General features: G+C 38.9%; 4 protein-coding genes across 4 annotated transcripts; 2 read left to right on the forward strand and 2 right to left on the reverse strand.

Moving 5' to 3' along the window:
• Positions 1 to 368: 368 nt before the first annotated feature.
• Positions 369 to 1,070, forward strand: LOC101305389 (biogenesis of lysosome-related organelles complex 1 subunit 2-like). Its single transcript, XM_004304134.1, has 2 exons — positions 369 to 543; positions 621 to 1,070. Exons 1-2 carry the CDS (start codon positions 454 to 456, stop codon positions 888 to 890), a joined length of 360 nt encoding a protein of 119 aa, XP_004304182.1. The 5' UTR covers positions 369 to 453; the 3' UTR covers positions 891 to 1,070.
• Positions 1,071 to 3,308, reverse strand: LOC101305681 (pentatricopeptide repeat-containing protein At3g29290-like). The gene is made up of 2 exons (XM_004304135.1): positions 1,744 to 3,308; positions 1,071 to 1,438 (listed from the first exon to the last, which is right to left on the reverse strand). Exons 1-2 carry the CDS (start codon positions 3,280 to 3,282, stop codon positions 1,211 to 1,213), a joined length of 1,767 nt encoding a protein of 588 aa, XP_004304183.1. The 5' UTR covers positions 3,283 to 3,308; the 3' UTR covers positions 1,071 to 1,210.
• A 360-nt stretch (positions 3,309 to 3,668) lies between these two features.
• On the forward strand, positions 3,669 to 9,696 carry LOC101305963. The gene is made up of 12 exons (XM_004304136.1): positions 3,669 to 4,030; positions 4,140 to 4,225; positions 4,379 to 4,458; positions 5,098 to 5,153; positions 5,720 to 5,768; positions 6,294 to 6,443; positions 6,592 to 6,687; positions 7,450 to 7,563; positions 7,711 to 7,847; positions 8,030 to 8,268; positions 8,374 to 9,174; positions 9,294 to 9,696. Exons 1-12 carry the CDS (start codon positions 3,672 to 3,674, stop codon positions 9,341 to 9,343), a joined length of 2,217 nt encoding a protein of 738 aa, XP_004304184.1. The 5' UTR covers positions 3,669 to 3,671; the 3' UTR covers positions 9,344 to 9,696.
• A 358-nt stretch (positions 9,697 to 10,054) lies between these two features.
• LOC101306253 (DNA-directed RNA polymerase 2, chloroplastic/mitochondrial-like) lies at positions 10,055 to 22,328 on the reverse strand. Its single transcript, XM_004304137.1, has 25 exons — positions 21,871 to 22,328; positions 21,753 to 21,789; positions 21,200 to 21,436; positions 21,043 to 21,090; positions 20,127 to 20,292; positions 17,799 to 18,649; positions 17,300 to 17,509; positions 17,083 to 17,213; positions 16,929 to 16,995; positions 16,544 to 16,602; positions 15,833 to 15,950; positions 15,621 to 15,734; positions 15,375 to 15,506; positions 14,883 to 15,299; positions 14,238 to 14,288; positions 13,313 to 13,383; positions 12,643 to 12,727; positions 12,255 to 12,404; positions 12,068 to 12,142; positions 11,823 to 11,912; positions 11,669 to 11,716; positions 10,884 to 10,998; positions 10,690 to 10,793; positions 10,288 to 10,571; positions 10,055 to 10,206 (listed from the first exon to the last, which is right to left on the reverse strand). Exons 1-24 carry the CDS (start codon positions 22,170 to 22,172, stop codon positions 10,461 to 10,463), a joined length of 3,789 nt encoding a protein of 1,262 aa, XP_004304185.1. The 5' UTR covers positions 22,173 to 22,328; the 3' UTR covers positions 10,055 to 10,206; positions 10,288 to 10,460.
• Between the last annotated feature and the right edge of the window lie 2,471 nt (positions 22,329 to 24,799).

The following is a 24,799-nucleotide window of genomic DNA, read 5'->3' on the forward strand; positions in this document are numbered from 1 at the left end:
AAAATGAATTGTGGAGAAGAATTAGGGTTAGAGGAGAAGACATGTTTTCGAAAATTTTAGGGTAGAAGACGTTGAAAAGAATACTTCTAGCGTGATTTTTTTTTTTAATAATAGATGTATGTTTTGGTCATTTAGCTTACCTATAAAATCTCAACAGAAACATAAAATAGTAAATGTGTGTATTAAGAGATTAGGGGTGTGTATTTAAAATTTCTCAAATGGTAAACTTGAGCTGTGGGTATTTTTTTTTGACACATTTATTTCGAATTGTTCGCGTTATCTTAAAGACTTTTTAAACCTAAAGATTAATCTGCCGATGTATATGTTTGTTTCATAAATTTCCATATGAGATGAATAATTGTGACATATGATGCAAATTCCGACTACTACACACGTACGACATCTAACTTGGTTATAATTTGGTTTGGCCTCCGACCCGAACCCAAAACAGCAATGGCTGAGAAAGAGAAGCAAGACGAGCTCGCCGACTCTCTCAACGACCTCTTCTCCAGCGTCTCCACCATGATCAAAACCGAGCTCCAGGTTACCCTCTCTCTCTCCCTTCAATCCCCAATTCTGATATGTTAATCCTAGGAGAATGATGACACTTGTTTGATCAGGGAACTGCCAACCACATGGAGCTGTTAGAGAAGATGAATCTGAGAGTCGCCGAGGAATACAAAGGCTTCGGCGACGTGGCCTCCGGGCTCAGCGTCTTCGTGGAGCAGCTCAAGTCCAAAAGCAGCGGCTTCGACGAGTATGTCAAGCAGATTGATGCCATAGATCAGCAAGTCACCGAGTTTGAAGCTGTTGTTTCTGTGCTTGATAAACATGTGACCATGTTGGAGTCCAAAGTACAGTCTGTGTATCACAATCCATCGTCTTCCTAGTTTCGGTTGTTCTTGCTTGTTTCTTGTCTTTGAAATTTGTGTTCTGTTTCTCTGAGTACTATGTTTAACTTCAATCAAATGTAGTGTTTTATGATCAAGCTTGAACAATGCTCGAGATTTTCAAGCTGTATCAAAAGCGCGAACATGCATCAACGGTTAACAGTCGTTCGCGACATGTTTTGAATGAGTACTGTATGTATAGTGGTAGCATGAACCACGTAATGTATCTGCTATAGATTACAAGGGTACAACAGGGAGGTTCAAGTCATCTACAGATAAACAATATACTATCTAGTTTTGTCAGGTTTGTTTCACTGATGTTAGTAACGGCGATTAGGGGAAAGCTTGCTCCTTCTTGTTCTGTAACGAGAAAGCTGTGTCTTTCTTGGTCTTCTTAAGTTTTGCAGCATAACGGCGCGTGTTTTGCCATCTGGTTGCAGGCCATTCTCACGCATATTTGTGTAAAGCTTCTTTGCTAATTCGGTTTTGCCTTGAAAGCTCATTCCTTGAATGGCAGCGTTATAAAGAGATGCATCTGGTGCTGCGTGCTGCAAAAAAAGAACATCACAGAGAGTCATCATCATTAAACCATCAGTGTCTATATAATGCCAAATCAGCAGCAAACTCAGTAATCAATATTTAACGATAAGCAAAAAACATAGAGATAGAAGTGTGTGATTCATCACATGCATCAAAATTAGGGTTATGCATTACCAAAAAGAGGGAGGGTTTATCTGGACGACTAAGCATGATAGTCCTTTGTTTTATACAGAACTTCTGACTCCATAGGAAGCTGTATAATGCGATAAAATGGAACACAAAGCAGATAATAACTTGAAAGAATTGAACTTACATTCAGGATTTCCTCAACTTCCTCCCAGAAAGAACCCCAAACGCAACTCCTTATTAGAGACAGATGAGTAAATGTGTCTGGGGTGCACTTCTGGTGAACCATGTGCCCATACACTTGCAATGCCACTTCAGGCTTCCTTGCCATCTCACAAGCACTGATTACAAGGTTATAAGATGCTGTTGAAACTGACAATTCAGAAGCTTCTAATTGCCACAAAAGCTGCAGAGATTTATCCCATAGCCCAAGCTTTGAGCAAGACATTAAAGCCATATTGTACAAGTGTGAGTTCAATTGAGAGCGCTGACTTCTCTTGATGCTCTCAAACAGCTTAATAGCATCGTCATGTCGATTTGCCCTATACAGTGCATTGAGTAATGCCTTCCATGTGTAAGGATCAGGTGAATGACCCATAGATTTCATGATATTATACACCCTAAATGCTAGTTCAACCTCGGCAGCCTTTCCAAGCGAATTTATTAATGCATTGAATGCAATTGCATTTGGCTTGAGCCCACTGTCCAACATATCCTGAAAGATATTCAGTGCAAGATCCCAATTTCCTTCCTTCGAGCAAGCACCAACCATAGCTTGCATTGTATCAATCCCAGGTTCAAACTTGTTTTCAATCATCTCATTGTAAGCATCAAGAGCTAGCTCATGCTCACCACACCGAACAAATATGCTAACCAAGAGGCAATAAGTAACTCGTGTTCCAGTATGCCCATTCTCCTTGATATCTCTCCACAATCTCTCAGTTTCACGCCAATTGTTCACTTTACCACAGACCGATATCATTGTGTTATAGACAATAGTATCAAAACCATCCTTCACTCCACTCTCCTTTTCCATTTCCCTAAACATTTCAATGGCTGAGTCGCAGCCATGAGCATCCGAAACTGCCTTAAGTATCAAGCTATAACTATGCCCCGTGGTTAACTTCTTTCTCTTCATAAACTCAAACACCCTCAGACCATTATCAAGAAACCCATTTCTCAACAGACATGATAACAGTGAATTACACGCATGTAAACTAGAAACAAGACCTGATAACTCCATGGAAGTAAACAGCTCCAACGCACTCCGAAATTTATTAGTTCTACTCAACACCAAAATCCTCTTTGACAATGTCTCCTCATCCACCTCCTCTAAAAAACTTACCCTATCTACATTCAACACTTCCTTCCTATTTAAACTCAGCTCCGGCCTGATGGCAACCTCAGGCTCAATATCCGGGTGCACCGGGTCCTTGTCAATTGCCAAATCTCCCCATGGAGGCAATACCTGCTCAACCAAACAAGCTTTATATCCTTGTTTATCTTCTTGTCTCTCACAAACCAACCCAGATTGGACACTAAGCACCATGTTTGGCACAGACATGGATTTAGCCTTCAATCTAATCCTATTAGGCACCCACATGGAAACTAAGCTAACATTACACACACTTGCACATGTTCTAGTCACATCATATAAAGGCTGATGAGAATGCCGATACTGAAACCCAGAACTAGCTGAGATTATCATAAGGGAAAGCTCACCCATTAATCAACACAGAACACGCAGACATACACAAAGCTATAGAATCTGTACTTTTTTTTTCATCTACCCAATTTTTAAATGAAGAAGATGAAGCAAAAAGAAGAACAGACCTTCCTCAATCGCCAAAGCAAAAGTAGTCTACAGAACTGAGAGCTGCTCCTTCTTCTTCTACAACCAGACAGAAGCAAATATCTTTCCGCTTCCCCAACTAAACGCACCGTTTTATATTTTCTAAAATAAAAAAATCATCATTGCAGGCCAGCCCAATATGTACGAAATTCGGAGACCCGGCCCAATAAATTCGGCTGTGGATACCTATAAATAGCCTCTGCGTCTATTTCTTCCCTGGAAAAAAAAGCTCCGCAACTCTCTCCGGTACAATGACGACCGCCATGGGTCCTCCGCCGCCGCCTCCACTTTCCAAAACCTCCTGCGACTCCGAAACCCTAGAAAACGTTCCAATGGAGACTACTTCAGATTCTTCAACGCAAATGAAGCCCCCGATGGGGCCTCCGCCTCCCAAAAACCCTAGTCCTCCTCCTCCTCCTCCTCCCGAAAACCCTAGCCCTACCCCACCGTCAACATCCACCGCCGACTCCGAAGCCGCGCCGCCGCCGCCGCCGGAGACCTCGAAGCAGAAATCCGAAGGCTTCGCCGTGCCTTACTCGATCCCTCCGTGGAGCGGAGCTCCATGCCACGAGTTCCAGCTCGAGGTGCTCAAGGACGGCGCCATTGTCGACCAGTTCAATGTGTAAGCTTCTTCTTCGTCTTCGTCTTCCTCTAGTGCTAATTTTCAGTGCTGCATTTCGAATACATGTTCCGAAAATCGGTTGAATTTGTTTGTAATTGAGAGTTTTCAGGTATGAGAAAGGAGCATACATGTTTGGTAGGGTCGACCTATGCGATTTTGTACTGGAGCACCCCACTATCTCTCGGTTTCATGCCGGTAAGCACATTGCTGATCTTGTTGTTAGTGTTAGTGTTATCAGTGGTTTTCGATAGACTTATAGAGGTTCAGAGAAATGTACTAGGAATTTGAGCTAGGCCGACAGTTTCGACTTGTTAATTATCTTGTTCACTCTTTTGGCTCTTTTGGCAGTGCTCCAGTTCAAGACAAGTGGAGAGGCATACATCTATGACCTTGGCAGTACTCATGGTACTTTCGTTAACAAGAACCAGGTATTTTCTATGCTGTTAATTTATTTTCGCAACTAGACCTTAAAACCTGAAATGTAGCTTCTTTTGACACATTTACTAATGCAAGAGGGAGGCCTGGTTTCGAATTTGTCATGGGGTAATCGACATTTGTAAGGTCCCTCTCTACAAAGGAATTAACCTGTGCCTTTCAAGTAAAATCCCTTTTGTTGTCCAGAATAAAAAAAAGATAGGGCTTTATTTGAATAAGCACTCTATTGTGTTAGTTCAGACCTAGTAGACAACCTTTTTGATCTAGCCGTAGTAAATGATAAATACTTGCTGGTCTCTGTAAGTTCCAGTTTATGGTTTTCCTTTCTTGACCAGGTCCAGATAGTAAATTAGGTTTTATATGATTATGGTTTCCAATGAATCTGTTCGAATATTTAAGATCTTTTATCTGACTCATGCAAGAGTACTTAACAAGTCAACACTAACACTTGTCGGTAAGATTTAGCTTTTACTGAAATGTCTCAGTTTTTCTGCATGATTCATTCACATTGTGTTTGTGTGTGTCTCTGTTTGTACCTGGCACATTCACTTACATGATGCTTCTGAAATCCTTGTTGGTACTTGTTACAGTAAATTGGTGAGTGTATACTAACCTTTTTGTCATCTTATCAGGTCAGTAAAAAGGAGTATGTGGACTTGCATGTTGGTGATGTCATTCGCTTTGGGCAGTGAGTACCTCTTATTTTCATTGTCTTGGCTTTACTTATGCCATCGACCTCATTCACTTTTAATAGTGATCCTCATTTTTACATGTGCTGTATGACTTTTGAATTCAGAATACTATCCTGTGAAGTACATTATATAATGGGATATAGCCATATTGGCACTGCTATTTTCAATAGGATCTGTTAAGGAACTCGTAGAGGACTAATTTACGCATATGACCTCTTATGATTCAGAGAGCAATTTTATCCTTTATGCTTTTTGTTAACAAGACATAGCTCATATTTGAATGCCAAATTAATTTATGGGCCTAAACTGCTAGTCACTTGGATACATATTTATTTAATGTTTTATATGTAGATATATAAGTAGAAGGAACACTTTACAGGATAGGACAACTAGAATACTGTGAGTATTTAAGATAATGACAACCAAAATAGAAACAGTTCAGGAATAGTGAAGATAATGATAATTGTTATAAACGTTCACCAAGTTTATCTCTTAATGACTTTTTAGTCAGAAGAACATCATAAGATTATAACCCTTCTGATATTTGCATTTTCTTGTGTAGTTCGTCTCGTCTATACATTTTTCAAGGACCATCGGAGTTGATGCCACCAGTAAGATTTCGATTTACTATCAATTGTTTAAGTTTGTGTGTGCTTCTAGTGAAATTCAAATGTGGAAATATGCCTCAATAGGCATCTGTCCATTTGATTTTTAGATTGATTTTTGTGAATATCAAAGAGAGGAGATCATCTTTTCAATAAAAATAACCTAAGCACTGGGAATATTGAAGGACGGGATATATTTGCATGTATGAGATTAGTTTCCCGAGGACCTCCATTGCTTACTTATCTAAGTGACGACACTACGGTCACTTTTTAAACAATATGTTAGTGGGATAAATTCAGGATTGTCACTTATCAAAGTCTTCAAATCACCCATCACGGAAATATTATCTACATGAAGGTTGGAAGCATAGCATAGATGCATAAATATAGGTGCATATGCATTATGTCCTAAATTTTAAAAGATATAATGAAACTGATATTGAGGAAATGAGCTGAATTATGGTTATCAATTATGGTTTCCCTTGATGTGCCAAAAGAATGTTCGCTTATCACCTGGTTATATGTATGTAGGAAAAAGACTTGAAAGTTTTGAGAGAGTACAAGATGCGTGAAGATATTCTAGATCAGCAGGCATCACTTCAACGAGCAAGACTGGAAGCTTCTCTTGCTGATGGCATCTCTTGGGGTATGGGAGAGGATGCCATTATGGAAGAAGTTGAGGTATGTGTCATATTAGCATCACTCGATAGAAGTTTTCTCAAAATGTCTTTTATATCCTGCTATTATTCTTTTAAGTATAACCGGTTGATGAATTGAGAGAAGATTACCGGTTCGCTATTATTCTACTGACATGTGTTTTGGACTTCAGGATGATGGTGAGGAAGTGACCTGGCAAACATACAAAGGACAGCTTACAGAAAAGCAGATAAAAACCCGCGATAAGATAACTAAAAGAATGGAAAAGGTAAGTGGTTTTAAATGTTCTGGTTTATTGTCTTTCTTGTCCTTTGGGTCCCTTTTGCCAATTGGGTAAACTCTTTAGTTATAGTTCATGTTAAATTACCATGTGTGTATTGCTTGGTAGCTGAGAAAAGCAGTTCCTGAATTAAATTTTTTAAATGTGACGCACCAGCGTAGTGTAGTATTGCTTGGTATTTGAGAAAAACAGTTCCTGAACTGATTATTACAGGAGTCACACACCGGTGTAGAGTAACTTCTATAATTCTAACAAAACAGTATATCTTTGTGTAAATGGTAGAATACAACAGTTGATGCGCTTGCAATATAATGATTCAACAGACACTTCTAAAATGTTTGAGCTTAAATGTTTGAGACTGGTCCTTGTTGATTGTGATTAGTTAGTTGCTACCCTCCATAATTAGGTTTAACATACCAGAATCAACAAAGGAAAAAGTACGTGAACCTAACAACATCGCATCATAATTAAATCCAGTATCCTGATATACACTTCTGTCATCTAGTATTTTGAAACTTCTCTACCTTCTTGACCTGTTCTCATGTATGGTTAATGTTACTCAGCCTCACTTGGTTACATTTACCTTGTCTTTTACTGATTGTGCCCAGTTCTTTTGTGGTCTTTATCTTTATTGTTCAAATGAGAAAAATAGGGATTGAAAGAATTCCATGGTTGATTGTCAAAACTTGTTTATACAGAATCAGATGAATTTTTATTATTAATTTTCTCATGTCTCGCTGTCTCTTGAAGATTGCTCATATGAAGAAAGAGATAGATGCCATTCGTGCTAAAGACATCTCTCAAGGTGGATTGACTCAAGGGCAACAAACTCAGATCGCTCGGAATGAGCAAAGAACAGAACAGGTAAAAAGAATTCCCTAGAACTTTGTGCTGACCTTTATACTGCTAGTTGACAAATGGGGAAGATCTGTTGCATCTTAAGTTACAATATATGGAGGCAGGATGGTAATGACCCTTCTGGTTAACATGTTATTTGGAAATTTCTTACAGATTCTGGAAGAGCTTGAAAATTTGGAAGAGACACTGAATGAGAGTATTCGAGAAAGTTTAGGTGCACGTGTTGGGAAGCTATCACATCGTAAGAAGAAAGGAACAATTGAAGAAGAAGAAGAAGAAGAACTTATGAGGTATTTAATGAAACTTACCTATGTAAATTAGACTCTGAAACTTTATTATTGAAGCCCTTATTATCACGGTTAACAATTGAGCTATGTGAAGACCACACATCATTTGTCAATGCTATATGGTTTCTGAAAAAAAGAATTTATAACTTCCTATTGGGGTTATTTGTTAATAGTTTGTTTTTCAGTGATGATGATGAATTTTATGATCGGACAAAGAAGCCTTCTAGCAAAAAGGCTAGTGAAAACCCATCAGTTGAAACGGCCGATACTCTTCTTGATAAGAGAGATGCAATCACAAAAGAAATGGAAGACAAGAAAGAGCTGCTTTCTATTGAGAAAAACAGACTGGCATCAGAAACTACAGAAGAACCCGATGCTGGAGACGCACTGGATGCATACATGTCTGGGCTTTCATCTAAGCTAGGTTTGGAATTCTGCTCTTATGTAACTTGATCTTTAATACATCTGAGTTGAAAATCGCTTTAGTGCTTTCTACTAATACTTTCTGTGCTGATTTCCTTCTTGTTAGTGCTTGATAAAACTGAGCAACTGCAAAAGGAACTCTCAGATCTCCAGTCCGAATATGATAGGGTAGTCTTCCTTTTGAAGATTGCTGATCCAACAGGTGAAGCAGCCAAGAAAAGGGATTCAAAGGTCCTTCCCGAAAATCCTGAAACTTCTGCTGCTTCCATCAAGAAGCAACGTCCACATAAACCAAAGGAAACATGTCTGCCTGAAAATCCAGAAAGTGGCTTTATAAAGAAAGAGGAAAGTACAGATGTGACTGTTGCATCTAGCAAGAAGCTGGAGTCGGGTGAGGTTCTAACTGATGCAACTGAAGGAGAAAGTGTTGTGTATACTGTTCCAAAGCCCCAGTGGCTTGGAGCTAAAGTGGACAAGAATGAGGAGGGTCATCAAGAGGCAGCACCTACAAATGAGCACGAGGCTGAAGTATTTGTGGACTATAAAGACAGGAATAAAATTTTGGAGAATGAAGTTAACATGGAATCTGGGATTGAAAATGCTGCACCTGGTTTGATTATAAGGAAACGGAAACAAGTTCATGAATCTGAAGCTAGTGATGATTCTCATCAACTGTCGACATCTTCATCCACAGGAGCCGCACTTGTGGCAGAGGATGCTGTAGCATTGTTGTTAAAGCACAACAAAGGCTATTATGCGTCTGAAGACGACAAATCCTCTGAAAGCCAAGATACATCACAAGGGAAAAAACAGAGCAAGGGTAAGAAGCCCAAAAAGAGAGTACTTGGTCCCGAGAGACCTTCATTTCTTGATAGTGATTCTACTGAAACATGGGTGCCTCCTGAAGGTAAAGCTAATTTGATTCCATATTCTGGGTTATAGACCTTCATTTTTTTTACCTTTTCTTCCTCTCTTAGATGATAGATCTCGTTTAATAACTGGTTATTATCTTCATGGCTCACGCAGGACAATCTGGTGATGGACGAACATCCTTGAACGATCGTTATGGCTACTAAATATAACTGCAAATTTTTCCTGTGCCCAATGTAATTCATCTGGTCGGAAGAAGTGTTAGGCGGCAATCATATCAAATGGGTTTAATTTTTGTGTCCCAGGTTTAAATGGTTAAAGTCGATTATCAAATGATAATATGGAGGTATGGTTTGATAACACCTGGACCTGGTTAGCAACATGATGTAACCCTCTTAGGCACTGATATGTTTCTTCATTGTTTGTCTTTTTGATATTTGGTTAGGATTTAGTGTAGAAAAATGAAGACAGAGAAGCTCTGAACTATTGTTGTATACTCTGCATGTGAACTTGGTACACTAATGTGTATATAAAACTTCGTTAGTTCCAACTTTTGCCGACTTACATTGTGATCTGTGAACATGTTTCATGTTCAGGCTACCTCATGATCAAATTGTAGTGGTTCCTCGAATTACTATTAACACATTTTATTCGAAGCGGGCATGACTGAGAAGTATACTGAGACGAACGTTGTGGTACCAAATGAAGCATATGCCCTTGTAATCACCAGAAACCTTGATTTTATTTCATATTTTCTCAACCAGAACAATTTTCAATGCTAAACTTGTATAGTTGTATATTGATAACTGTGAAAAAATATTGGACGAATAATTACAACTTTAGTCACTGAAATATACAGGGGAAGAAGATACATTATGAACTTGAGGGAAGTGAAAGCTGCAAGCCCGCTTCCTGAATCTAGTAAGGCTTATTCCTCGATCAGTCGTGACGCTTCCGATACTTCACAAGAATCTAAGATATAGATCGTTGACTAGCTGTATTTAGTAACATCTTTGATTCTCAGCTTCCTCATAGAAGCTTTGCCTGATGTATCAAGCTTTGCTGACTTCTACAGCACATATATGCATGTATTCAGGGACCATTTAAAAGCAGGCTGTACAAGAAGAATGAAGTGGTGCTGGCATCATACCGTAAGTAGACTCCTCAAAGCTTCAAGCAGACTTTATGGGCATATGATACAGGGAGACAATGCCTGAGTTCTCATTCAACCCGCTTCATTTTTCTAGACCTTTTCACAGAAGCTGAGTAGCGGAAGGCTAATCGAGGCATAGGTTGTCTAAAATGAAGACAACTCGGCGCGTATCAGTTAAAGAAATAAGGCGATTCTAAAACGTCCCTTAATTCAAAGTCACCCCGCTCAGGTAAGGGCGGAAAAGTTAATGTGGGAAAGGACTGCTGAAAGCTCTCCAACAACTGGTCACAAAAGAGAAGAGTGAGTTAGATCAAGGACACTAGATGATAAGATCAATGCAGTTATGATACTCCATAATCGCATAGTATTATGTGCAGTCTAGTGTACAAGATAACATACTCTCTCTAGTATTGGAGTCTCATATAGCTCAACAAACTTTTCCCTTAGTATCCTGTTCATTACATCCACATCACAAGCATGTGTCCAATACGAGTCATGTACTCCTGTAACCAACCAAATGTTATTAAACGACCATGGTAAGCGTGTTCTTGAGAGACACAGCCAATCAAACTGGAGCGCACAAAAGAGCAAACCTGCAAAGTTTAAGCCTGCCCTTTTGCAGGCAACCGCAGTCATCATCATATGAGAACCATCGAGGGAATGAACAAAATTTGGTGGGAAAGCTGTCCTCTGCCTCTTGACCATGATCTGTGATACAAAAGAGTGTTTGAGTTTGAGCCCAGAAACGTCAAACCATGCCTACATTCGTAACTGTGTTCTTTCATGCTATTTTTCCATGACTGTGTGTAATTAAACATGTAAAAACAAAACAACAAGGCAAGCCAAAGATCACATCTTTTTCCTAGCAAAAACCAAGGACAATGTGAACATCAACTCTTGGTTTACATTTTATGATACAATTCTACAATTTAAAATTGAAGGAGTCCTCAGTAATCGGCATTTAGGAACTGCAAGAAAGTTGTAGCATATAATAGCTAAGCCAGTAGCATATAATAGCTAAGCCAGTATTGAGTAAGTTTTTTTACCTAAAGAATGTAAAGTAAAAAGAAGTTGGCATGCAAATCTACTGTGACCAATTCAAGATCCAGGACAGAACAAAAAAGATATGTACAGCAATGTCCTCAGATGAAGCATTAAATAACATGCAGAAAAAGTTCACATTTCAGATCAAATTGTATAGAAGAAAAAGAAAATAGGGTAAAGCTCATTGTAAAGCCATAAATTCATGGAAAAATGTTTTCAAAAGATTACAATCCTAGGACCTCAACTTATTTGTGATGATGAGGGAATGATCGTGAACTTGCAGTAGGTGGCACTTAAGACTAAGCCTGAATCACCAAAGAGATAAGTAAAGTACCTTTTCTGTTTCTCGTTGTAATGTCAAAATTTGAAGGGAAGTTTTAATCTGCAAAAATTTAGCAACAGCATGAATAACTCGATTAACCTTTTGAATTGGTAGTATTGTAAGAGTACTGATAACCCTTGTTGACAGCTAAGTTTCCAGAACTCACAAGATGCCTTCCGTATTTACGGTAAGGTTGCACAACTGGAAGTCCAAGTGGAGTTGTCCATCGTACTGTCTCATTTTCGGATGCAATTATCTGTTCATATATCAAGTTATAGTTGTTCATTCATATGGTAAACAAGAGATCAAGGTAGAATCAAAATGCCTTGAAAAACATAGAGGGAAAGCCAGAAGGAAAAGACAAAGAAATGGTTAGCAAGAAGGAAAAGACAAAGAAATGGTCCAAATTACTTTTGCGCAATCTCCAAGCCAGCTCATGATACTTCGAGCAGCTTCAAACATCTGCCCTAAAGCAGCTAAGGTGACCTGCCATTAGTACATAAATATTTATATTATTCCAGATAAATGCATGTAGGAGCATTCCTAATAATAAATCGGAAAAAATTAGGTGATTACACTATGAAGAAAGATCTGTTACCTTTGCAGCATAACAAGCACAACCAAAGACATCATCTTCTGAAATGGCACCACGTTCCTTCAACCTCCTCTTGATTTGATCCCGAGCACCAATATAAGTGACACCATATACTGATGTCATCACTGTTTGCTTTACCAACTTCCTATCCACCTATATGATATCCAGCCAGCAGGTTAGACTATCGGTTATACAATACGAGCAAGTAGACATAAGATAATGAAAACTTTTCCCGAAATCAGGGAACCATATATTTTTTTATATACAAGTAAAACATATGTTATTGCCAGTTAGACATTATCTAGTTTTCACATATTGACCTCCTATGTTAGAGTTATCAATTTTTCTTTTCAATCACATGTTAACTGACAGTAATGATTGTAGAATTCACCTGATTAACCAACACTCTTGCACGCAATGCATCAGGAAAAACTTCAGGATCCTTCTGTGCATCACTCTGCATGATATTGAGAACCCTGTACCACAATATGACAGTTGGTTTCATTATTATACAACTTATCATGAAATTGTGGCAGCTACCATGGAAACTGATACAGGGGTAATACTCATTTGTGTAACGGAAGAGGTACATTAACCATTATGTGATATACAGGCTTTCTTGGCTAAGGAGGCCCTTATTTATTCTTACAGTGCGGATTTCCACTTTAGACTCACTTTTCAATCGAATTTTCACATCTCCACCGTATAGTCTTTAGATGCTAATGTATAGATCATTTCTGCAAAATTTCAGCCAATTTGGTTATCGTTAAGGCACTCAAAACTGCGTTTTTCTGTTATAAACATGAACGGTTCAAGTTTGACAGAATTCTGTTTGTCCATTGGTCTAATCGAATTTGTGTGCCTTAATGATAACCAAATTGGCTGAAATTTTGCAGCGATGATCTATACATTAGTATCTAAAGACTAGATGGTGGAGATGTGAAAATTCGATTGAAAAGTGAGTCTAAAGTGGAAATCCGCACCGTAAGAATAAATAAGGACTTCCTTACCTGAGAAAGCCTGATGTAATATATACCTTTGCCTTAGCATAAACCACTTACCTAGCAGCTATTCCTGAATAAACATCTGCGGGTTTCTCTCCTGCAACCAGATTGACAGCAGCTGCTCCTAACTGAATGAAAGATTTCATGAGAAGTGTACATCAATCTGAAAAGAGAGAGAGAGAGAGAGAGAGAGAGAGAGAGAGGAGGACGTACTTACGTAACGTAACGTACGACGTAGTCGGACTACGTCGTAACTACGTACGTACGTACGTACGTACTACGTACGTACTACGTACTACGTACGACGTACGTACGTACGTATAACGGTAACGTAACCGGTAACGTTAACGTAACGGTAACGTAACGTTAACGTAACGTAAGTAACTAAGTAAGTAAGAAGTAAGTAAGTAAGTAGTAGTAGACGAGAGAGAGAGANAGANANANAGANANNNNANAGNAGAGAGAGAGAGAGAGGGAGCTTCCTAGAAACTTGACATGGCACTGTCATCAGGATGCTACTAGACTGACAAGTAATGGAAGCACCACGGATACACTCTACTTAACTAAGATCAACTTGACGACCTATTTCATGAGCAGGACGTCAAACTTACTCAATTGAACGGGCAACATATCTTCATATTCCCAACCTGTCGTCTATTTAATATTACTAACACCTTGGAAACCATTTCATAAAATATATCACACAATTAACAGCCAAGAAGATGCTAAGTTAGACCACGTTTGAATCCTGAGATTTGCAATAACAACTGACCTCTGTTGATGGGCACTAGTAAATGGACTAAAGATTTCTTTTAGCAGTTACCAAAACTAGATTATCTTTAAAATCCCCTCAGATTTAAGGTGTATATGATTCCTCAAAACATATTTTTCTTAATTGTTATTGGAAGCAGAAATCTATACAAACATAAGTGACTGGTGTATCACCAACTGTAGAATCAAACAGAATAAATAATTAAATTACCTTGTCCCTTCCGAGGGCAGCATAGTGTTGTAAGCCATTGCAAGAGCCATCCTAGAGAACATCAGATAAATGAACGAAACGTAAACATCCAAATTACATATTAAAAGTGATTGCATGGTAGAAACAAATTTCATATATTGAAAAGAGCTTTGGATGTGATAAAGACAACAGTTTCCCATTTGTGAATCATAGATGGCACTTACAAAAGCCCTATAGGCTACCATATAAGGGTGAGTCCAGTACCCAGCACTCAACTAAAAGAAACAAAGTTGCTTCCACATAGACCTGGATGAAGGAGCTTATGATTTATGTGCATAAGAAACAAATCCCATAAGAATTCCGCTACCCAAAACAGGCATAACAGTTATATGTGTGTATCAATCAGTTAAGTACAGAGAAGATCAATTCATAAATCAAATTAGAAAGCTTTGCAAGACCTGTATAGCTCTCTTTACAGAAGGCTCTGACCACATATATCATTTTCTTCTTTTCCAATTTATTTTGTAACATCTCTAACATACTAAAACCGGTAAAGCCCTAGATCTCCTTCAACTGAAGTCATGACCAGATAAATTTAATTCTTGAATTACTTGCAATAACTTGTCAACTTAGCCTTGACGTTAATCCGTATCTATTTGTAAGTACCTGATGTACAGGAATATGTGAGATAAATGTTTCTGGAGAAGAGCTTCTTAGAGCTTCAGTGAGGTTAATGCAAACAGCCAAGCACTGAAATGGATCTTCTGCCTTCAACCACCAGCGCCTTCCTTCTAGTGGTCTATCCATGGAATCAAATATATCATCCAAATGATTCTCAGTAAATGCTAGTCGACCCTCGAGAGATAATTTGTCCACACCTCCAGCATATAGATTTGCCAAGTGTATCTTCAGCCAACGTAAACCTGACTTTCCAAGAGGGCGTCCCTCAGCAAACTCTAAAATACCCCTGCAAAGATCTGAACCGAGATGGTTCAAGTATGGGTGCATAGGATACGCACGGCCCCGAAAGTCAAGATTGTGTGGAAAGTAAAATCCTTCTTCATCCTTCATTTTCCGTGCTACCTGTATGCCAGGATAATCAATTGATTTCACTCTTGAAATCATTATTGATTTTAACGGAATTGTAATGGATCTTACAGCAAGTTTAAGTTCTATGTCACAACGCTGTGAATGTCTCTCCCTGTTTTCTTTCTTCACATTGTTCACTTTCCACTTCCATTTCTTAAGCAATGTTTCATCTTCAGTATCTGGTTTCTCTAGTAAAGGAACCTAAGTGGAGGAAAGTTGAAGATATGCAGTTTAGATAAGTTTAAGTACGTTATACTAGCCTGAGATAGCACAACTCTATAATGTCAATAAATGATTGACTGATAAACAACTTACATCACTGCGGTCCACCAAATCAGCCAGACGACCTCCATTAGCCCATATTCTGTCTACAACATTAAATACCCTCTTATTAATCCTCCATCTGGTATTCCCAAGAGTGTCCAGGGCCTGGCAAGCAAATGAAATTTTCTCAAAATCTTTAAAATCAACACTCCTCATTTTGACTTAGTTTCGTAAAGTTACTACAGGTTTTTAAATATACAAACCTTAAAAACCGGTTCCAGTTGTTCCCTGGGGGTGCTCTTAACTGCTTCACGCTGCTGCTTAGCTCCATGAATGCGCATTACATATGACGGTAAGTAAAAGTGCCCTCCTTTGTCATAACTGCAAAGAAAAAAAAACAAATAAAGATAAAGACAGCTTGACTAGCCATAAAAAGAAGAGTATAGAAATAAATTTATCAAACAAACAGTGGGAAACAAAATCCCAAATGCCACTTTTAATGTTTTTCTGATCGGGTAGAGAAACTAAACATGGAACTGTAAAAGTTTAAGTTCCCATTACCAAATAATGTACAAGTTTTTCTAAGGTAAGGAAAAAAAGAAAAAATAGGAAGGGAAATGGAAAGGTTCTGGGTTCAATTTTCTATCATTTTTAAGATTAAGAAAGTGTGTACATGAATGGGAATGGAAATTCTCTAGGGACAGGGTATTGAATAGCTTGGTGAGTGAACGGGCCTCTACCAATGCTATTTCAAAAGTTGGGTAAGATAAAACTGCACTTAATCCAGTAGTTGTTTGTTTTACTTTTAACTTGTATATGACGATCCTACCAAGAGGAGGGAGTGGATTTACCAACTCTAAAATACCATCCAATCCATTACTGTGTTTTAGAATTACAGAGCCCACGATATGAGCATGAAAATACAAAAATCATTGAGATGGTAGCAAGAATACACAGATCTGAAACTATCATACCCTGTCCAATTGAGTGGGGGTACCAACATGGGCATATAAGGAATCACCATGTGCCTTGCCTGTGCAAACAATTACAATTGTTGATATGTCATTGAAAGCGGAAAGAAAAAAAATTACAAAGACTTCTATCTGAAGGTAGAAAAATGAAATCTTATAGAAGTGCTTAGCAAGCACCACATCACCTTCCAGGGGCAAATGTACAATGATGTACAGACTATTATGTTAGCTACTAATCAATTTGCACTACTATGAAATCTACTTTTTCTAGCATCTTTTAAACCCTGAAAAGAATTCATACTTAAGATAGTTTCTGAGTGAAGAGTGACAACAGCAACATCAACTGTTTTTAGGCTAAAATAAAATAATAGGTATGGAAGTTACTAACTGTTCTCTCAAGGCCTTTGAGAACAAGAGGGTTGCATTCAATGACACCATATCTTCTGCTAGTGTTCCTGTTCAGGGAAAAGTTCGCATTACTAAAATTGATTTGGGAGAGGAGAGAGTCGTATAGACTTATTAATATGATAGGAGAGAAGTACTTTGCATTGCTCACAGTCTTAAACGTGTGTACAAATGCAGGTCGTATATCCACTAGACTGTCCCCTAACTGATCAGCAGGAGGTTGTATAAAAGCTGTCTGGGTCAGCAATTCAATCATTCGACTGCCAACCTGAGATATACATGAAAGGGCACCATTTTTAATACAGATAAAAACTAGAATGATGATCTTTCAGCAACAAAAAAGACCATGCAAACCTTGGCCTTTGCTTCCTGGCTCCAGGCTTTTGAATCATCATGTCCCCTCACTATGTGCCTCACTGCTTGCAGTTTTTTTTTTTCTATCAAATTAGTGACCTTTTTATTCAGCTTCTCATTTTCCTTCATTGCAGCATCAGATTCTCCCGTTTCCTGATCTTTACCAACCTTTTTCTTTTTCGTCCTTTCCAAGAAGTTGTGTATCTTAACCTGATGCATTGAAGTAGCGTTATATCAGTGCTCATCCTAGGAGAGATGTGTGAGATGACACTGTAAATGTAAGAGAACCAAAACTTAGGAGCACTGCTTTAGTTAGTGCAGCTAAAGAACAACACAAAAACAAAGCCTGACATACTAAGGTCATCTAAACCATTCCTCTAAAGTCTCACCTAACTTACTATGGCTACTCTAGCTGAATTTAAAACATCAATGCTGAATAAAACTAACAACAAGAATGACCACAAACATTAAGTCATTAACTATGTAACAGTTCACACACCTCCTGCTCTATGGCTTCCCCAATGGTGCAAGCAGCCGATACAACCCTGCAACTGCCATGCTCACCGGTCATCAGCAAACCCATCAACTTATGCATTGTAATAACCGCCATCATATCCGCTGGTAACTTATCCATATAAGGACCATAAGCAGTCTTATTCTTCCCTTGGCGGCACAAGTCCTGCTCCTTGGTAATGGCATTACACAAAGGCTCAAACCAACCAAGAAACAAAGACTTCATATATGGCAAATTGGGTGCCAGCTTCTGCTCACACATGTCCATCAAAAGCTCCCTATACTCATCTGCCGCCCTCTCCCACGCTTCGGTCTCAATCTTTATCTGCCTCCTCCTCAACATCAAATACTTCCCTTCCCCCATTCCTCTCACCCTAGCTTGCTCAATCCGCCACCTATAGGCTGACTGCCTCTTATCCTCTTTCTTCATCTCCTTCAATATTTCCTGAAGCTCATCAACAACACACACCTCCTCCTCAGCATCAGTAGATGATGATGCATCAGTGGACGAAATGGCCTCAGCCACACTTGCATACCCTTTGGGGCAAAAATCACTGAACCCAAAACTGGGTCTCTGCATATGATCAATTTGGCAAGAACCCACCAAGGTTGAGCAAGAACTCACCAAAATGGGGTGCTGAAAAAAATCGGATCTTTGGCAAAACCCAAGAAGGGGTTTAAGGGGGAGCCTCTGGGTTCTTGAAATGGCTTGTTTGGTGAGGCTTCTAAAGACAGTGGTGGATATCATTGATGGGTTTTGGGGGGAGATACTGGGGTTTGCAAAAGCAAAGAGCTTGGTGGTGAGATTTGATGGTGGTGGGTTTTGGGTGATGGACATCAAATAAAGATTGGATTTTTAAGGGGGTGGAATGGTGAGAGTGATGAAGGTTGATTTGGGGGAAACGGGTCAATGGAATTCATAGAGAAGAAGAAGAGGGAGTGTGGCTGTAGCCGCCTTAAACCCTTAGACCTTGTTAAACCCTGGTTTCTGGTTCTTTTGGTTTATCTGACTTGCACTTTTGTTTGGGGTTTTTGCTTTGATTTGCCAGACAAGAACCCTGGGGTGTTTCTGCAAATTTTCCAATATTTGGAGGCCATATCAGTAATTTGGCCATAAATCTCTGTAACCTATTTAGGGAAAAAAGTTTTATTTACTCTCTTTGCTAGAAAAAACTACTAGGAGAAGAAAATAGTCGATATTTATTCTTGAGGATTTGATTCCTAAATAAGGAGGTGAGGTTCTATCACCAATTTTATCGTCGAAACTTTTTGAGGGATGAATACAGAACCATAGAACATTGTTAATTCGCTCTTGACATTACCCTTACTGCGTCTTATAACAACAAATTGTTGCTACCATGTGTCCAGTGTACTCCGAGGGAAATCTCAAATGCTTTGCTTGCCAAAGGTAGATACGTTTATTTGGGAAAGTTGAGATCAGGAGATTACCACTCATCTGGCTTGCTAGACCCTTTTTTCTTACTGCATAGTAGTATGAATGAACTGTATAATGAAGTAAACTTGTAAATTGCATTCTGGTTTAGCTTCCAATACTGCGGATTTGAGGAAATCATACTTACAATATTGCATTCCGACCAAATAAGAAGTTGAGAACAAGAGAGATTGAGTGAGGGTTAGATTTATCAAGTTGGAAAGGGAAATTAAATGAGATACATACTTGTTTGGTCTACTAGCTTTCCTATTTTCTCTCTCTAAGTATGAGAAACAATGACATTTCTACTATCACTCAAGCAACCACATCAACCAATCAAATAAATAGAAGCCAGGTAAAATACAGATTTAAACTTTGAACACATATCATCCCTCATACACTGGTTGCCGTGGGCCTAAAACAATCAATATTGCAGAAGCCAACTGATCTGAACATCTCCCCGAAGCTGCCAACAAAAGTCGATTTCAAAATCAGTAAACCAGAGTTGTATGCGTGTGTATGTGTCCAGTGTGCACCCAAAAGCAGGAAGCACTGATGCACCTAAAATAAATAAATAAATTAAACACTGATTCATAATTTACCGGTCAATGCTATTCCTTGCTTTATCTGGCTGATCCACGCTATTACTTGGCTTTTCAGGTTGATCCATAATCTTTTTTGATCTATCTCTCTTATCAGTGCTGGCCCTTGACTTCTCTCTGCAGTCTGTGCTTACCCTAGGGTTTTCTCTATGGTCAGTACTTGTTCTGGAAACATCTTTATGATCTGTCTTGGCCAAAGATTTCTCCCTGATGTCGGTGCTTCCCCGGGGCTTTTCTGGTTGATCCGAAACTGGTGCAGATCCCTTTTTAAGGCGTGGATACTTCTCAACAGCTGATACAAACTTCTTCAAATGCTTGATGTACTGTGGGTAGAGCTCTAGGTCACAATGGTTCCCTCCTTTTATCCACAATGGCTCATACTTCTCCTTACAGTGTTCCCAAAGTTGTTTGCCATGTGACCAATCCACCACATCATCAGCTGTCCCCTGCAGACAAGAAGCAAACATAGGACCAAACAACCTGAGCATACTTGTACAAAGAAACCCCTAATGGAAAGATACCAATTCAAGGACTATACTTTATTATGCCATACAGCTCTAGGATGAATGCCATCTAATACATAATGAATCAATAACTTGTTCTCACAACTGGGAAAAGAGAAAAAGCACAATGAAATTGGTATGTATATCGACACTCTCAATCTACCTGGCAGATGGGGAAATTTAAACCTAACCTGGCCAATTCTCATTACAAATAGGTTATGAGGCAATATCCCCCACAACAAACCATCATGTTCAAAAAGCTAAACACAACTAAATAGCTGCACATACAAAGAAAATTTGTAAATGCTTTGGCCTTTGGCTAGAGCTTTAACATATTACACTTTGCTATTTACCTTCATTTTAATTAGGTTTCGTACTTCAACACAAACAGGTTTTTCCAGGTAAAAGAGGCTTTTAAGTCATGATAAAATGAAAACAAGAAATTGAATCCCCTTTTTGTGCCTATTTAGTAGAGATCCCCAAAGTTTCTTCAAATGAATACGCAGTGTGTTTCTTCTTTAGATATTTATCATCAACATTTTAGCAAGTTGAATGAAGTACCGGTGCATCAGTCCATGTGTTGAAGAATATAACGAACCAATCTCATATATCATTAATAGTTTACCACATTTAGATTCACAAAAATCTTAGAATCGGAATTGGATATAATTCAAAGGAGGAGGAGTTACTCACATGGATAACCAAAACAGGACAATTGACCAATGGTATTTTGTCAATATTCTGCATCATGAGCAGATAAAACCATCATGAACAACCATTGAAATATGAACACTTTAAACATGAAAGAGTATACATCTGAGGGCCAGACCAACTAGTAAAGATTAAATACCTTGTAAATGTCAAACCAGTACGATCGCTTCACCGGATACATGACGCGAAGGCCAGACATGATCGGGCTGTGAAGAACCACTGCCCTTAATTTCGGTAAGCGAGTTGCCAGATCTAGAGTAGGCCCACTGCCAACTGATTGCCCGTATAAAATTACATCCTCCTCCTTTGCACCGTACTTCTCCACGAGACATCTATACGCAGCTTCTATGTCTGCATAAGTGTTCTGCTCACTCGGCTGTTCAAAAAGGGAAGAAATAAAAAAACATTAATCTCACTTCCAAAACTCTCCTGACCAATTATAGCTAGCACTTGCACTTCCCTATAATTATCTAATCCACTTCCAAAACGTGGTTCCTAAAATAGAAACCGCATTATTTTTTCCCAAACATAGAAAGATCAACTAATCACCAATTCTCAGTGTCTGAATTCCAATCACAAACTGAAGCTTCACTTGGAAACTTTTATCTCATATTAAAATCTCCAAAAATTATCATTACTATTAGGAAAGCCCCAAAACCAAAACAATTCACTATAAAGTCAAAATCTCTCACCTTCCCAGTAGATTGTCCATACCCAGAATAATCATACCTGCAAAAAAATCCAACCAATCACATAAAGTTTCAAACTTTTCGATTCAATTCAAATCAGATTCAATTCAAACTTACTAACCCCAACAAGTTGACTCTGAGGTGAAGACTGAGCTCACTGAAGAGCTCATACATCTGGCCCAGATCAGCCGCGTTACCGTGGGAGTGCAGCACGGTGAGCTTCGCCGCCGGGTTCTTAAAGTAAACGGCGACGACGTCGTTTCCCCTCTTCGTCCTCAGCTTCAAAACGTCGACGTTCGACCTCGCCGGCACCCCCGTCATCCTCAGCTTCCCGCTCTCCTCCTCCTCCTCCACCCCGTACGACGGCGGCTGCGGCGGGAAGAACGCGAACTTCGCCGCCATCGATGACGTCACCGCCCCCATATCTTTTGACCCTCAGAAAATTCACAGAATTTACGGCGATAAATTAGCCGAATCGGATCATAGGCCAGCTCAATTAACCAAACTGGGGCTCCGATTGGATTCGAAATCGGAATTGGGAGCGAATTTAGGGTTTTTTCTGATTTGGGGAATAAAAATTTAAAGGAGGAGTCTTTTGGTTTTCCGGAGGGACACCACGTGGGAAACGATTAAGAGGCTTTTTCTGGGGAGTGGGACCCGCGCCCCAGGTGTATGCGCGACACGTGGAGGAATGGGGCGAATGTGGGCCGTTGGATCAGGTGAAGGGTGTGGGTGATTAGGATTTAATGGAAATGGTGGGGAGGGGTGGTGGTGTGTGGGCAGGTCCGTCGTAGTTAAGAGGAGGAGCTGTTCGTTTTGGGTGTTTTTGTGGGTCTTGTGTTTGGACATACATGCTTCATCTCTTTTGGTTTTGGTCAAATTTTAGGCGAAGAATCGGGTTGCTGTTGGGGTGATGCCAAACATGTTTTGATGAACTTGTCTAAACTTGTTCGGGATACGAGGGAGATATTTTATGGTCGGAGAGTTTCTGTTGCGCTGTTCTATTTTATCATCTTGTTTCTAGAAAGAAAATATTGTTGTGCGCGTTTGATCTGAGTTGAACCGAAATACTATAAAGAAAGTTCTCGATGCATCTGATGTCGTTGAAAAACTAGAAAGAATGTTCATGATGCACCTGATGTCGTGTCGGGTTAGCTCATATGAGTTAGCGTGAAGAATCGAAACAAAACAAACTGTGTAACATAAACTCTTGTCAAGTGGAGTGTGTTTAAACTAGAAATACAAGATTACAAGTATGTTCATTTTAGCTAGAAAACGTTATAGCTTATCCCTTTCAACTTGGTATAATTATAAGAAGATGATAACAATTTATTGGTAATGATCACAAATCAGGGCAGCCCATACTATGAATGATTGTGATGGAGACATAGCATCAAACATAATTGCCACTTATTTCAATTCAAACTTTACTTTGAATATGTGATAGCATTGTTCAACCACACCATGCAAACATAGACTAAGATGCATTAAGGATCCTCATTCAAGCCGAGTGGAAACTCCTATCAATGATACCAAACTCATCTATGATCATGCCGACACCGATATGGGATGTTTCTGCTTCTCTTGGACGGTGGTCCTCTTCACTCTATTGCCTATCAAAGTTAATGTTTCTGCTTCTCTTTGACTGCTATTTGGGATGCTAGTGATCAAACTCCTTCATAATTTGAAGCCACCTTACCCTATTATTGGCAAAAATACTGCAAGTTTTATTGGTAGTTTGAAGAGATTTGAATAATGATGAGCTACAGCTTCTGCAAGAGCTTGAAGATATAAAACGACAACAATGGCGCGGAATGGGGTGATGGTCAGATCTGACCACCTAAACGATACAATTTTGATTGAGCATCATGTAAATGTTGACCAGAAGAAACAGAAATAATACACACCTAAATTTAGGAATTGCCATTTGTCGTTTCATTCTGGCATTCAGCAACAAACAAATGGAAAATTCTAGGGTGAGTTGACGCGTAGCATGCATCAACTCTTTTGAATATTCTTAACCGTTAGATATAATAAAACTTTGAATATATCTAACGGCTTAGATTATTAGATTATTCAATATTAGTAATTTGTTTATCAGGTAGCATGTAATTTTATAATTTATATATAAAAAATATAATCAAAAATAAAAACAGAATTTAGAAAACCTAAAACAGATCGATTTGCATAACCTAAAGTGAAGAGAAGAGGAGAGCATCTTCTATTCGCTGGGAAACTTTTCCTCTGCAGAGGCCTTGTGTAAGTATAGCATTTGTGGTTGAACTTGCCCAACCCAACTGAGAAGAACCGAACAGTAGAAGATTCGGAAGATTCTCTGTTCATCTCTAGTTCTTCACCTCAGAAGATTCTCCTTAATTTTAAGAATTTAAGGTATGAATTAGTTGTTGGGTGTTTGGGTTTTTGTTTAGAATCAATTTGGGTCTCACTACTGGAAAAAAAGCACTTAGGAGATGGAATTATTTCGTCTCCTAAGTGACAAATTTCGTCTCCTAAGTACTTAGGAGACGGAACGTCCGTCGGCTTAGGCAACGGAACCTAAAATTCTGTCGCCTAAGTGGTTCTTAGGAGACGGAATAATTTCGTCTCCTAAGCACTTAAGCGACGGATTTTATTTTATAATTAAAAAAAAAATTATTTACTTAGGAGATGGAATAGTTGAATTCCGTCGCTAAAGGTGAAAAAAAAAATTTTAAAAAAAAGGCCAATTAGTGAACCCAGTAGAAGTTTACTGCCCCCTAGTAAACTTCTAATGGGGGTCAGTAAAATTCAATACAATATCTTCCTTTCAATTTCATGTCAATTATACACAACATATACTCATTCTTACCCTAATAAACAAATTCATTGCCCCCTAGTAAACCCAGTGTGTAATACCCTAGATTTTCATATTAATTTTTCTTGTATTATTCCCTTATTTAATGAAGGATTATTTATGGAAATTCTTTGGTTTATGCGAAGTTGAAGTTTTGGGAGTTTATTTAAGTGCTTTGACTTTTGAGAGGCCAAAAGTTGACTTTATTTTTCATAAG

The sequence above is a fragment of the Fragaria vesca genome, linkage group LG6 (genome assembly GCF_000184155.1).
Source record: "Fragaria vesca subsp. vesca linkage group LG6, FraVesHawaii_1.0, whole genome shotgun sequence".
Classification (NCBI taxonomy): domain Eukaryota; kingdom Viridiplantae; phylum Streptophyta; class Magnoliopsida; order Rosales; family Rosaceae; genus Fragaria; species Fragaria vesca.